At 44.1% G+C, this 15,362-nt stretch overlaps 1 protein-coding gene across 4 annotated transcripts; it reads left to right on the forward strand.

The window, feature by feature from the left end:
- The first annotated feature begins 261 nt into the window (after nucleotides 1-261).
- TATDN1 (TatD DNase domain containing 1) lies at nucleotides 262-14,804 on the forward strand. 4 transcript variants are annotated; one of them, XM_081874712.1, is made up of 12 exons: nucleotides 262-376; nucleotides 1,597-1,662; nucleotides 3,102-3,151; nucleotides 3,302-3,365; nucleotides 4,082-4,225; nucleotides 4,313-4,355; nucleotides 8,327-8,412; nucleotides 8,496-8,536; nucleotides 10,003-10,079; nucleotides 10,871-10,941; nucleotides 12,550-12,676; nucleotides 14,628-14,804. In XM_081874712.1, exons 1-12 carry the CDS (start codon nucleotides 355-357, stop codon nucleotides 14,728-14,730), a joined length of 894 nt encoding a protein of 297 aa, XP_081730838.1. In that variant the 5' UTR covers nucleotides 262-354; the 3' UTR covers nucleotides 14,731-14,804. The 4 variants fall into 4 exon arrangements, with proteins under 4 accessions (XP_081730838.1, XP_081730841.1, XP_081730839.1 ...); XM_081874715.1 differs by lacking the exon at nucleotides 262-376 and adding an exon at nucleotides 509-635; XM_081874713.1 differs by lacking the exon at nucleotides 262-376 and adding an exon at nucleotides 667-1,501.
- Nucleotides 14,805-15,362: the final 558 nt, after the last annotated feature.

The following is a 15,362-nucleotide window of genomic DNA, read 5'->3' on the forward strand; positions in this document are numbered from 1 at the left end:
GAGAACATGCTAGGAGATAAATGGAACACCACAAATGCAGCATAAATTATATTTGAAAATTAACTATGATATAACGCTGCATTATATATAATGTTCAGTATAAATGCGATGGATAATAATAATGTAAATGCGATGGATAATAATAATACAGAAGGGGAATAGAGAAGGGACCATAGAGATACATTTCTAACAGTGGCGGATAGAGCGGCACCCACCTCTATGGTCCCTTCCGCCTTCTTACGCGCCTACCCAGCATACGGGTAGCGCTCAAAGGGAAACCGGAAGTGACGTCGGTGCTTCTACATTCTATGGGAGGAGAGAGAGAGAGGCGCACGGGCCTCAGTCGCCGTCGTCATGAGCCGCTTCAAGTTCATTGGTGAGGACGGTTGCCTGGGCAACTGGGGGGGGTGTTCCTTTGCGTCCGCAAAGAGGGCGCCGGGCCTAGTCGCTCGGGGGCAGCCCTTCGAGGTGGGGGGGGCGGCTGCGGAAGGGGCCGAAGGGACCCCCCCGTCCTCCAGGGCCCCATCCCAGGCGCGCTTACTCCGGCGCAAGCCCCGTCGTTGTCAGTGGAGCTTGCTCCCGGGGTTCGGGATCGCAGCCTCGCTCCCCTGAGGGGAAGCTGCGCGGGGTTGCAGGTGGGCGCAGGGCGATCCTGTGCGCGTTGACTGGGGAGCGAGCCCCCCACGTCACAGTCCCGGTTCTGCGCATGCTTACTCAGAAGCAAGGCCCGCCGATTTCATCCATTCCTTTCTTATTTGTATTCTACGGGGCTTGCTTCTGGGTACCCGGGCCGGCAAAGCCGGAGCCGTAACGGGGAAGCTCCTTCTCTGCTTTGCTTGTATCTCACAAATGCACACAAGAGACCTTTTGTTTTTGCTGCAAGCAGTCAGATTTCTGCAGAGATCCAGTCATTTTGCGGTATTTGGCTGCAAATGGACACAGGAGACAGTTCCAACCCTTTCCCTCACATCCGAGTCCCCTGCAGCCATTGCCAGATGAGAATCTGCATTTAGTGGCTTCTCTTGGGTTAGTGCATGCATGCATTTGACTCTCCCTGTCATTTGATGATTTGGCAGGTGCATTGTGTATATTGACTCCACTGAAAGAGCACTGCACATGAGGTGGCCTGAAAATTCTGGCGTTGGTGTTTTGCATGAATGAGCCACTGCAGATTATACAAGCTGTCACCTGATGCATGTGCCAATGTATTATTATTATTAGCATTATTGTTTTTATTTTATTTCTATACCATTTTATATGTTTAAGAAAAACTTCAAATGGGCTTACAACACATTAAAACATCAAATAAAACAATCCAGAATGAAACAGCAGGTACATGCAAGACAGCCCTCGTTCCATAAGAAAGGTTGTACAGGCTTTTTAAAGGGATCCTCTCCTAGTACAGACTCTTAACAGCAACCAGTATATATCAAAAGCATAGAGTTATAGTTTCATCACATGCCGGGGACCCATCAGATCTTCTGACATCTTGAAATTGCTGGTGAGGAGCCTTTCAGATGATGGACTCCATCATCCCCAGGCAGCATAGACAATGATCCAAGTTGAGGATGCTAATTTATTTTTTTCTCTCTCTAGATATCGGTGTTAATTTAACTGATCCTATGTTCAAAGGCATATACAGAGGTACTCAAAAGCATCAAGGTAAATATTCTGTCTGTTTCTTTAATGGCTCCTTCTGTGGTCCTCATATCCCCAGATATTCGTGGTATGCATCTGCAAGGGACATTTTCTTTCAGGTTACACTTTTTGCCCCCCCCCCCATTCCCAGAGAGTGACATCATCATCATCATTATTGGCAGTTATTAAAACTGGACTTTCACCCTCTCTCGTCTCCCACCCATCCATTTTGAGAGAAAAAACCCACCAGGGTGGTAATTCAATGCAATGTACACCCATTAAAATGATTGGACATGACCAATTGATTAATTGAAATGGGTCTGCTCTGAGTAATACAGTGGTACCTCGGGTTAAGTACTTAATTCGTTCCGGAGGTCTGTTCTTAACCTGAAACTCTTCTTAACCTGAAACACCACTTTAACTAATGGGGCCTCCTGCTGCTGCTGCGCCGCCAGAGCATGATTTCTGTTCTCATCCTGAAGCAAAGTTCTTAACCCGAGGTACTATTTGTGGGTTAGCGGAGTCTGTAACCTGAAGCGTATGTAACCTGAGGTACCACTGTAATTGAATACTCCTTAACTGAAGGCTACAGTCTTTTGCACATCTTACTTGGGAGGAAGTCCTTTTCAGTTCAGTATGGCTTCTAGGTAGACATGTGTAAAATTGCGCTGTAAAGCCACAATCCTTAACACTCTTAGCTGGGAGTAAGCCTCAGTTAACACAATGGGACTCTATTCTAAACATGCATGCATAGGATTGTGCTGTAAGCCTGCAATTCTGTTAATACTTTTTTGGGAGTACGCTGCATTGGACTCAGTATTTTTGAATAAACATGCTTAGTGTTGTGCCTTTGAAATGTGCTATTTGACAATCATACTGAGTAGACCCACTGAAAACTAAAGCTACTTGTGATGTAACTTCAGTGTGAGTCTTTTCTCAGTCTGACTTAGTCACATTGTGCCACCCTAAGACTTAAGTTTCAGCAAGTCTCCAGATGGAGAGTACAGTGTTCAGTTGCTGAAGGGAAACATCAAAAACTCCGTTCTGCATGACCAAGAAGCTCTAATGATGCATATATGATTAAGAAGTCAATTTCTGGCAGTTGGTGGAGCATACATGTGGAGATGATCACTTATATATGTTGAATATGTTCCTAGGGAAAATATTTATTAAGGAAAACTTGATGAATCACAATCCTCAAATCACTTGAGTGTGGTACTGCTTGGGGAGGAAATTACTTTCAATGATGTTCAAAGAATCTGAGCTATAGTCCTTCCTAGTCAATAAGGATATCTATACTGCTTAATGGAGATAGCACAACTTGATTGTCCATTACTGCTGTAAAGTTGCAGGAAAAGAAAAGGAAATGTAGGAGCTGCTACATACCTGAGGCTGTTAAAGGTTCCAGAACTAGACTGGGCCATACGGATGCTTTAAGGAATTTCACTTCTGTCTTTTTGCAGATGACTTCTTGGATGTGGTGGCTAGAGCGGTCAAAACTGGTGTTAAAAAGGTACATTTGTTCTTCAAAGGTTTTGGGTAGTGTGTTTTGTGTTAAATTTCAGTTTCTGTTGACTTTTGATATCTGTGTTTTGCAAGATATAAATGAATCCTAACATTTAGAAACTAGCACTTAAGTAAACTTTCTTTTTTATTATTCCAGTTCATGATTACAGGTGGAAGTTTGCAAGATAGCACAGATGCACTTCAGCTGGCACAGACCAATGGTATTTGTCTCTTTATGTTATATAGCTTTCAATGGAATGCTTTAATTATCCTTTATTTAACATTTTAAATGACCAAAACCAATATGCACCAGTTCATTCCAAAGAATTATGAGCAGAAGGAAAGGAATGCTTCTCACACACCATTCCTTTGGGGCGGTTGGCTGTCTCGACCCAACTCACTGCTGCTACGTCAGATGTCTTATCAAGTGAACCCTGCATAGAGTCACACACAGAAGAGGAGATGATGAGTCAGGTGATCACTTGCTTTGTGGTCTTTGCAGAGCCTATGTAACCACCTGCTCACAATCTTAGTTGCTATGCTATGTGTCTCAAGTGACACTGTGCCATTCCAAGGCTGCTTTCATGACCACAGGAACTACCTTATTCAAAAGTGAATAAGTTAATTTAAAAGTTGAGTTAAAGAAAGCTTTGAACTGATGTACAGAATTTTACGTTGTCTTCCAAATCTGTATGGTGCCTCCCTGCTCCATGAAGCCCTTGCTTCTTCAGTTCCCAAGTTTTCACTCCCAGGTCCTAAGTACATGTAACAGCATATGCTTGCATTCAGCCTGTTACCATTGCATCTGCTCACCATCAGGCTTTAGGATGCAAGTTCTTGGGAGGCTGGAGGCTGGAAGGCTTATGCTGTGATGCACCCTGCACTTGACAAGCGTTCTAGCAATAATAACCAACACGTTCATGCCGTTTGTTTTCAGACATGTTTTATAGTACTGTTGGCTGCCACCCCACCCGCTGTGGAGAATTTGAACAGAGCAACCCTGAGCAGTACTTAGCAGAACTACAAGGTCTAGCTGAGAAAAATAAAGGGAAGGTCATAGCAATTGGAGAGTGTGGCTTGGGTAAGTAGCAACCAAGTGGCTTGGCAGTGATGTTTCCTTCCTGGCAATTCAAAAGTCAGTTAATTGTTTGTCAATTCTCTCTTCCAGATTTTGACAGATTAGAATTCTGCACTAAGGACACTCAACTCAAGTAAGAGAGATTTACTTAACACATAAGAGAAACTGCATCCTTCATACATTTTAACAGTATTGTTTTTATTATCAAGGATTTTCTCCCAGTCACGGCCATTGGAAGCCAAGGAACAGTTGCTCTTCCACCCTACCACCCCAATTGGATATAATAACCAAGGAGAAACAGTCACCACTTCCCTATTCTTCCCTAAATGGCCTACAGGTCACACCAAACCCCTGACTGCCTCTTCATGTGGCTGAACCATCCCATTGCTTCCACCACATCATTCATTGGAACTTGCAGTGGCTGGCCAGTGCTTTGATTCCATGGGTGTTTTTTTTGCAATCCATATATGCACAAATCATCATAAAGCATGATGGCAGGGCCCAGAACACCAGCTCTCGAGTAGAAGTTGTGCATGCCAGATGACCAGAGGATGGGAAGTTGCAGTGCTGAGTTAAATTGAACAGGACACAGGTGGTGCTGTGGGTTAAACCACAGAGCCTAGGACTTGACGATCAGAAGGTTGGTGGTTCAAATCCCCGCAATGGGGTGAGCTCCGGTTGCTCGGTCCCTGCTCCTGCCAACCTAGCAGTTTAAAAGCACATCAAAGTGCAAGTAGATAAATAGGTACCACTCCAGCAGGAAGGTAAACGGTGTTTCCGTGTGCTCTTCTGGTTCGCCAGAAGCGGCTTAGTCACGCTGGCCACATGACCCGGAAGCTGTATGCCGGCTCCCTCGGCCACTAAAGCGAGATGAGCGCCGCAACCCCAGAGTCGGTCACGACTGGACCTAATGGTCAGGGGTCCCTTTACCTTTACGTTACTGGATGGAGTGGTCACTGGATGCTATAGCTACTGAGTGCACAAGGCGCTGGTTGCTGTAATGTTAATCTTGGGAACAGTTTGATCGCAGAAAAACACTGAAGTGAAATGGAAAGGGAATGAACCAGGCACAAAAGCCAAGGAATTTAACATGAAACAACACATGCCAGTAAAAGCTAGTTGTTTTTGTTGTGCATTGTAGGGATGGGGGAAGCTGTGATCCATCAGTTGCTGCTGGACTCTTGACACCCATCGGCCTCAGCCAGTATGGCTAATAATGGTCAAAGATTATGGTATCTGTAATGCAGAAACTGTGTGCTGGTCCAGGGGGGAGGTTACCGTGGGGCGAGGTCCAGGACCTGAGTTGAGGGTCAGCAGACAGTCCTCCTCAGGCGAAGCGGGTTCCACAGCGAGAAGCCGGGCAAGGACAGGAACTCTGGGGGAACAGGACTGGATGCTGGCCAAAACAGCTCTTTAACGACGTTGCTCCCGCAACCTGGGACCGGGCTGGCTGGCCTTTATCTTCTCTTAGGCCAGGGGCGGTCCCGGCCCCCAAGAGACCCACCTCTCCTGGCCTTAAGGTGAGCACTCCTCCTGGGAGAAACCAGTTCCCTTCGCCTCTCTGCCCTGAGTCTCTGCAGTTCAGGAGAGGCTGAAGGGTTACTGGGCCCAGGGGGAGACTCACCTGCAGGCACTGAGTCCTCAACCACCTCTGGAGCCAGAGTGGAATCACCTGGTGCCTGCTCCTGAGGATCCGGCACAGGTGCAGGCGCTTCAGAATCAAGGCCCTGCCCCAGTTCAGCCGGCCCTGGAGGCGGGGACTCCTGTGCAGGCTGGGATTCCTCCGGTTCAGCCTCTGAATCGGATTCCCAGGCCATCTCAAACTTGGCAGGGCCCAGGTTCCCAGTCTCTGGTGTAATAAGTTTAAGAATGTGAGGTTTGGCTGGCAGGATCAGAATGTTGAATCTAGCTTTCCAGCAGGCAAACAGGTGCCTCTGGATGTCCACAAGCAGGGCAGAGGTGTGGTAGCCATCTCTTAATAGCCCACAGAACCTGGTTACCAAGATGCATAACTGCATCTGAACATGGAGGCTTCCATTTCCTGCATTGCAGGGGGTTGGACTAGATGACCCTTGGGGTACCTTCCAATTCTATGATTCCATGATGTCGCTGTCCTTCCTAAATCGTTCCACAAATGTTTCTGACAATCCCAAGTATTTGCTGCCACTGCGTTTTTGATGGTCGCTCATAAGACTGACAACCGACAGTCATCTGTGTGATATTTATGCTCTTCTGCATAGGGCGAGACCCAGCATCAGTCATGGCAGCACACTTGGTTAGCTAGGATTCTTTCACAATTCAAAGGTAAACTATGATTGTGTAATGTTCGGTCTGACACTTGCACATCACACAATGTAAACACAACCTCCTGTTGTAAGGTGGTACAGTCATACCTCAGAAGTCGAACACCTTGCGAGCCGAACTTTTTGGCTCCCTAGTGCCGCAAACCCAGAAGTGACTGTTCCAGTTTGTGAACGTTCTTTGGAACCCAAACGTCCGATGCAGGCTCTGCGGGTTCCAATTGGCTTCAGGAGCTTCCCGCAGCGAATCGGAAGCCGCACCTTGGTTTCCAAATGTTTTGGAAGTCGAACGGACTTCCGGAATGGATTCTGTTTGACTTCCAAGGTACAACTGTATTTTAACATCGTTGCTTTTCTTGGCAACATCCATACAAGGCCTGGCTTTTTACCATTCCTTGCTTAGGCTGTATCCTGGTCTAATGACTTTGAAACATAATTTTGCTGCTGTTATAAAGCAGGCATGGCCCTCCCAAATCCCCCACCCCACCCAAGCACTTCTTCTGCTTCTGGCCTTAATGAAGTATCGGCCAATGAAAATGTATGTGTTGTGGCTGTAGCGTAAGGAAACCACTTTCTAGATCACCCCACTGCACAGAAAGCCACTATAAATGTGCAGTCCTAGCCAGTATGGGCAGAGGTGGTGAGAGAAATGCGACCTTCTACTCTAGGAAGAACATGCTGGTTTTAGCACTGTGGCACAAAGCCTAGGGCTTGCTGATCAGAAGGTCGGCGGTTCGAATCCCCGCGACGGGATGAGCTCCTGTTGCTCGGTGCCAGCTCCTGCCAACCTAGCAGCTCGAAAGCACGTCAAACTGCAAGTAGATAAATAGGTACCACTCCGGCGGGAAACGGCGTTTCCGTGTGCTGCTCTGGTTCTCCAGAAGCGGCTCAGTCATGCTGGCCACATGACCCGGAAGCTGTATGCCGGCTCCCTCGGCCAGTAAAGCGAGATGAGCGCCGCAACCCCAGAGTCGTCCGTACTGGACCTAATGGTCAGGGGTCCCTTTACCTTTACTTGACACTCTAAGATCGGGAGAAAAGATCCCTCTTGAGATGCTCTCCAAAGAGCAGGGAGGGGGATCTTTTGTCTCCCGATTTTAGCACTACACACCAGCATTGCTAGACACCCTCACCCTGCCACTTGAGTGGGAAAGGCAGGAAATGATGGTTTGCGTGTGTCTCTGCATCTGTCTCCAGGTGAGTTTGTGGGGAAGAGAGTGAGCCTGGGAGAATGCTCTGTGCCTTCATATATGTTGGGTGCATGTGCTGTATGTGGGGTGAATGTGCATGTCTGAATATATGTTCATGTGGTCCGTGTGTGTGTGTATACACTCGCTTATAAATTGACAATACCCACCACGGGCGTGTGTCCCTGGAATGGGAGTCTGACTGTCAGTGTGGCCTTCAAGCCACGACAGCTTAGCCACTCCCGGTCTAGAATCATTTTCTTATCAAGAAATCACACAAAACCTGGCATGATGTTGCCATTATGAAACATTTTCAAATCCCATTGAGTTTAAAGTTAAGCACATGCTTAACCTTCCCATATAACTAAATGGGACTTAAAAGTGTTCCCTTCTGGCAGGATTATGTCTGCACCTAAATAACAACAACAACAACAACAACAACAACAACAACAACAACAACAACAACAATAATAATAATATAACAACAACAACAATAATAATAATAATATAAAAAATAATAATAACCACTCCATTCTTTCTAACGCTTTAAACCATTTAGATAAGCTATAGCTGAGATTTCATTAAATGTAGGGATGTTTCTGTTTATTTCTTTTCAGGTATTTTGAAAAACAATTCGATTTATCTGAGCAAACAAAATTACCGATGTTTCTGCACTGCAGGAATTCACATCCAGAATTTGTAGGTGGGTTTTGCAAAAGAATACTTTTTTAAAAAAATGTAGAAATCTCTGGGCTTTTTAATGTAAAATTTTCTCCTTTCACACAGATATAATGAGGCGAAACAGAGAGAGGTGTGTGGGAGGAGTGGTAAGTGCCCGATGTTCAGTTGTGTTTCTTTTCAGCATCAACCTCTTTGTGATACAAGTTTATTTTATAAACAGATATCTCACTTTTCATGTTTTTCAAAGTAGCTGAAAACTAAAACATGTAATGCTTTCTAGTTGCCCTTGGTAAAATTATCCCGTGAGCAAGTACTTTAAGGTAGGGGTCTAGTCTGAAATTTACAGGTAGATTCGTTTTGTGGACCAGATGATTAGTTCTACTTCATTACTCTGAAATCCACATCCTTTTTTAAGTGTTGTGAATGTGATTGTCACCTTTTTCCTACAGACACATTGAACAGGGGAGGGCCGCTCCCTGTTGAGTATATACTGTGTGAAACCTGTTTGCCTCTGCATAGTGTGCAAAATGACCTGTACAGATTTAGTTCAGCTGGGCTTATTCCTAAATAAGTGGGCATAGTCTTGCAGCCTTTGAAATGAACAGCGTGTTCACATTATCTCAGGATGGAATAATGGCGGTTTTGTGACATAGCTGTGAAACAGAGTGGGGTTTCCCAAACCAGGGTCTGCAGCTGTTTTTGGACTACAACTCCCATCATCCCTAGCTAGCAGGACCAGGAGTCAGGTATGATGGAGGTTGTAGTCCAAAAACAGCTGCAATGGGGATGAATGGCATGACCTGTACCACATTTTGCCGCCACCAAAGAATTGATGCTTTTGAATTATGGTGCTGGAGGAGACTCTTTGAGAGTCCCATGGACTGCAAGATCAAACCTATCCATTCTGAAGGAAATCAGCCCTGAGCGTTCACTGGAAGGACAGATCCTGAAGCTGAGGCTCCAATACTTTGGCCACCTTGTGAGAAGAGAAGACTCCCTGGAAAAGACCCTGATGTTGGGAGAGATGGAGGGCACAAGGAGAAGGGGACGACAGAGGACAAGATGGTTGGGCAGTGTTCTCGAAGCTACCAGCATGAGTTTGACCAAACTGCGAGAGGCAGTGGAAGACAGGAGTGCCTGGCGTGCTCTGGTCCATGGGGTCACGAAGAGTCGGACACGACTAAACAAGAAGTAGCCCATACTCAAGCAATGTGCCTGTCCTGGCAGCTAAGCTACAGTGCCTTTTGCATCAGAGGCAAGGTAGGAGGGCTGTCTTTCAGCCTTCTTGAATTGGGCTGCTGGTCTTGTTGCCTTCTACTCATTAGATTAAATCAAAGGTCTTTAACTGAATTCCTGACCAGTCCACAGAAGGTTCTGCCCCGCAGCATGGACTTCATTGATTGGCTCTTATCGGTTAAGGGCTCCATATGTACACTTGCTCACTTTGGATGGCAAAAATTATCAGAGCTTGTGTGCACACAGCTAGCAAATGCTATTCAGAAATAGCAACTGGCTTTGGAAGAATGCAAGAAAATGGAAAGCTTGTATACTTAAGTTTGAAAAATCTCAATGCATCTTCAGATGATAAAGGTGTATCATTACTTGTTTACAGGTACACTCTTTTGATGGCACCAAAGAGGAGGCAGCAGCTATAATAGAGTTAGATCTCTACATAGGAATAAATGGTTGGTAAGTTATTTTAGACATCTAATGGCTGAGGTGAAAGGGTTCCTTTTTATTTTGGGATGGATACTTTAAAGCACACCTGTGCAGCTTGTGGCTCATCAAGATGACTGCACCTCAGCCACCATGTATTGTGCCCGCACAGGTAATTCAGACACTCCAATCCCAGGTAGGCAGTAAGAACAGCCCACCTATGAAGCATCTGCCAGACATGGATGGTGGGCTATATATAATTTGCAGTCCTTCACATATTCTTAAGCGCTGCAATGGGCCGCCTACAGAACTTTGAATTGGACTATATATGCAAGTACCAACTACTCTTGTGTGACATCGTCAGAATCTCAGTCCCCATTAGCCTTGGTTTGGAATTGTGTACATAGCTAGAGCAACAGCTGCCAGCCAACAGAGGTGAGCTGGGTGCATGGGGGACATTTTAAACGAAAAGACAAATAGGCAAGAAGAATTAAGGGGAACCTATGGAAAGAATGGGGGAAGAGTCCTCCCAAGGCTGCTTCTGGTTTAAGAAAAAAAATCAGGAAACGTATGGAAGTTTCACACAACTGCTTGTAAATCTGGATTCAGCCTTAGCCTAAGATAGCAATTCCGTGTGCACTTTCATGAGAGTAAGCCAAACTAAATTTTGCAGGAGTGACTAAACATACTTTTTGGGGTGATTGTGCCCAGCATCTTGGATCTGGGTAGACAAGTTGCTCCTTGAATCTTGTGAGAACTTCCTTCTATTTGGACTAAAGAATTTCAATAAATCATAGCGATTTTCATATTCATATTATTTCCAGTTCCCTGAAAACAGAAGCTAACTTAGAAGCAGTGAGGTCAATTCCCAGTGAAAGATTAATGCTAGAAACAGGTAAGTTGTTGTTTTATTTAATACTATTTAACATTTTGCTTCCACCAATATACCCCTTTCAAAACTGTTTCAGATCTGGGATATATTTTGTTTGTACTCTTCTGTCTCAGTGTGCCATTTTAAGATTACTACCCAAATATATCCCAGATTGGAAACAGTGTTGACTGGGTACATGCTTACTCAGCATGGCTTAGAAAAAAAGAAAAAGGTTCCTGACCTAAAGAGTAATGTCTTTTTATAGCACGGTACCTAATTCATTAGCATTGCAGTAAGAAAGGAAAATCCCCTGTAAATTCTATATTTAACAGCACTCTTGGTCACACTATCAGTGTTGTGTACCCTCCAGTCCACAAGGGGGAGTGAGCATGCTAGAAATGCCACGCATTGTCACCAAAGTGAAAAGGCCTTGCCTCATTCCTTAGAAGGGCTGTGTCAAGGACAGGCCAAAGACATTTTGGTACCTGAGGCGAACCAAGGAATAAGGGATGAGTGAAAATCTACATCAGGAATGGGGAGGGGAGGGAATAAAGATCTACATCAGGATTGCTGCCCCTGTGGATCTTGCCGCCCGAGGCAGTTGCCTCACCTTGCCTCATGAGTGGGCCGGCCCTGGCGCAGTCTTTGCCTGAGGAAATCCAGGTTGCAATGGGGAAGAGCACTCATCCTACCCTTATAGTCCACATTCTTTTCCTCCATAGCAAATGGAACAAATTGTTAATTTTTGCATCGTAATCTGATGGAAAATCTACCTCTCTTTCACACCATTGGCCAAGAGCATGGTTGCCCACTTACCTCCATTAATTGGCAGAACATAGGCTCCACTCTCTTGTGGTATTGCTTCCAGCAGTTGGGAGGGCTATGAATACCACCCATCAAGTTGACCACATTTGTGCTAGAACTTTGGTGACTTCATTGTATGGCTTCCTTAAATCACCTCATTATGAAAGTATCTGCTTTGCACATTAATATCAAACTTTGGTAACACAACTGCATTATGGAGAGTTTGACAGTAGGTCAGTATATCCCTGAAAACCCTGCCTAATAGCAGTTATGCTTCCTGACTAACTTCATTGGTGCTTGGCAGCAATTGCTTGGGGTTAGGGGCGAGCTTCCTAACTGCTAAGCCTAGGGAGCTAAAATGATCCTGGCTTGAGAGGAGCAGATTTGTCTTCGTAGATGGACCCTTACAAAACTCTTACATTCAAATTAGGAATTCTGACTTTGGCATTTTAAGCAGTGTAAACTTGCAAGACCCTTGGAATTATGTTAACACAGGAGTAAGGCTGTGGTCCCAAGTATTGCTTACTAAGTCAATTGCAACTTTCTGTTGTGGAATTATGTGGGATATTGGTGTGGGACCCTATCTGGGAATAATTTTACTACTTATGTTTTTTGTACATGTTAAGAACAGATCTGACAGCAACTTTGCTTTGGTTTATAGTCTGTGTTAAGAATAAAACATCGCCCGCCCGCCCCCCCCCCAAAAAAAAGTATTGGGGGAGATGGACAAAAAGAAATGGCTGAGGTGGTTATGAGTTACAGAAAGCTGATAGATTATGTAACCAATGGTATGATGTTAATTCTAAACTGTTCCATAAATCACATTAGATGCTCCCTGGTGTGGAGTGAAAAATACCCACGCTGGTTCAAAATATGTAAAAACCACATTCCCTACCAAAAAAAAGTGGGAAGAAGGACACTGCCTGAAGGACAGAAATGAACCTTGTCATATAATGTAAGTATATAATTTAATATATTTCAAGGCTCCAATTCAGCTTAATTTAGTTATGACGAAGTCTGGCTGAAACCAGTGGAATTAGTCATGAGAAACTTAAGTCCCATGGCTTTCAGAGGGGCTTGATCATGACTGACCTTTAGCTGGGCTGGAGCCCAAGGGGTTTAATTCCATATAAAGAGTGACACCTAACAGGCAGAGCAATTGTAACCACCACCACCAACCAGCTGGTTAGGAGGGATGTAGCAGAGATTTCCCTCTGCCAATTCATGCTGCATCCATCAACAACACCGGCTGTTAAAAGGCTGTTAGCAGTAATTGATTTAAGGCCCTGGAGTGAGGATGGGACAAGACTAACTACAGAGCCACTGGATTCTAAACTTGTCCAGCAGCTGGAGGAGTTTGAGCCTGCAGCTGGGGCAGCAATAATTAGGTATAATAAAATATAATAGTAATAATAAACAACTCTGCCCATCTGGCTGGGTTGCCCCAAACCATTCTGTCTAGATGTACTCTCTGAGCTTCCCACACAGGTCAAAACTCCTGGTTTTCCAGTAATTAGCAAGGTAAGATTTGCTTTGCTGGGTTACAACTGAGAGCCAGTCTTGTCTGCATTCTGTTTTCTGCAATAGCTAGTCATGTGCCTTTGGGAAGGTTACTAGAAAGGCATGAGGGCAATAGTCCTCTCCCCTGTTGATTGTCATCAGCTGGTACGCTTGAGGTTCTGCAGTCCAGAGAGGATATACATACCAAAGTACATCCTATGTGCCTATTGAAGGAAAAGCAGCTCTGTGAGGAATACTTGTGAGATAATACCACAGGGAGCAAGAATGCAACCTCATCCTCTGTACCACTTTGAGAACGGGCGTTCTCACTCCTGACTTGCTCTGCAAGGCTCAAAGGGGAGAGAATACAGTGGGGGGGGGGTGGGAAATACATATTATATTTCAGTTGTCTAAATCAATGCCCTTTTGCCCTCATGAATTACTATAGCAATGTGTTTGCCTACAACTTATTAGATGCCACTGATGGTTTTTAGCTAGCGGTAGCAACAGTACTGAACACTACACAAATTAAAAATAAGCCCCGTTTGAAAGGTCAATGCCAAACAGAAGAAAATGGCCTCAAATGCCAAAATACGCAGATTTCAGAACTTGTGTTTGTCATGAAATCTAAAACCACCAATTTACCGATAAAGCATGATAGGGACTATAGTTTTCTGGTAGAACATACACTTGGCACAAGTAAATGTCAAAAGCTCAATCCCTGGCACCTCCAGTTAAAAAGGATCACATAGCAGGTGAAAGAAAGGCCAGTGCCCCAAAACATTGAAGAGCTACTGCCAGTCAACAGAGACAACACTGATCTAGGTGGACGAAGTCTGACCAGATTAAAGACAGCTTTTTATGTTCTGAGATGTGAGTTACCTGTCCACAATATTGCATACAGTTCAGCATTTAGATTGCAGCATTTCCTTCATTGCTTTTAGAATAAAATAAACTCAACACTGCAGACTTGTGCACATTTGCTACGGAGCAAGTCTTACTGAATTCATTAAAATTTCCTTCTATGCAGTGTTATCCATAGACCTATTGAAAGGCATAGTCATGACTTAGTCATGAACCAATGTGCCTGGTATTCCAACACACGACTGGTGTAGACATAGGAAGCAGATGTTGCTGCTTGTGTAACCTGCTTCACCATTGCTTTGGAGATGGAAATCTGCCTTCCCCTATAAATTTCAAGATAGATGAATAAGTGCATCACACTTTCCTTTATCTGAAACCTGTATATGATGTTATTTGGGTGTTTTTGTCTGACATAAAAAAAAATGGAATTCTAAATGCTATTTATGTAAACTTTAACCACCCTTGAACAAGTAATGTTCACAGTGAACATAACCACAGCGATGTGATTTTGCCTAAGGTGCTTCCCTTTTGCTTTGTTTTAGTCAAATACTGGAAATACTAGCAGCAGTACGTGAAGAAGATCCACTAGAACTGGCCAACACTACATATAACAACAGCATTAAAATCTTCTTTCCAGATATGTAAAGCATTTTATGTGTTATGATAAAAACTGGTAATCCTGTCCATGTAATAAAGATTTGACTCTTCTCTGCATCAAATCTGAAACCATTATTTAGAAACAGGCATGCTGTAAAGGTTTGATTAAACATCTAAGTAGAAAGCTTTCACCCCCACCCCGTGAAATATTTTCCTCGTGGTTCTTTTTTTGCCAAGCATTTATTTCAATTTATTTTACTATCCAGTTGACTCTGTTATATGGAATATAATGTCTTACTATTCTTATAGAACTGAAAATGGCACAAGGGCCTCTGACCATCTATCTTCCAAGAGAAATGCAACCCTTAGCAAAAACAACAGTTTCTTCATCCCCAACATGTCTCTTTCTCATAAACATAAACACAGTAGCAAGAATGGTAACAGTTATGCAAACCTAAAATTTTAATTTTTGCTGTCAAGTTGGAAACGATGCTTTGATAGGATTTTTAAATAACTGACATCTGTTAACCCTTATCCAATATTTTAATTGGTTTAAAGGGTGACTCCTTGAGACACTGGCTTGTTTTCAATATATCCAAAAACCATGGGCTTAAGTTTACCAAAGTGCGGGAACTTTTTGACACAACTTGCACACTATAATTTTTTGATCAATTAAGAAG

This window comes from Podarcis erhardii (genome assembly GCF_964252035.2).
Source record: "Podarcis erhardii genome assembly, chromosome: 8".
Classification (NCBI taxonomy): Eukaryota; Metazoa; Chordata; class Lepidosauria; order Squamata; family Lacertidae; genus Podarcis; species Podarcis erhardii.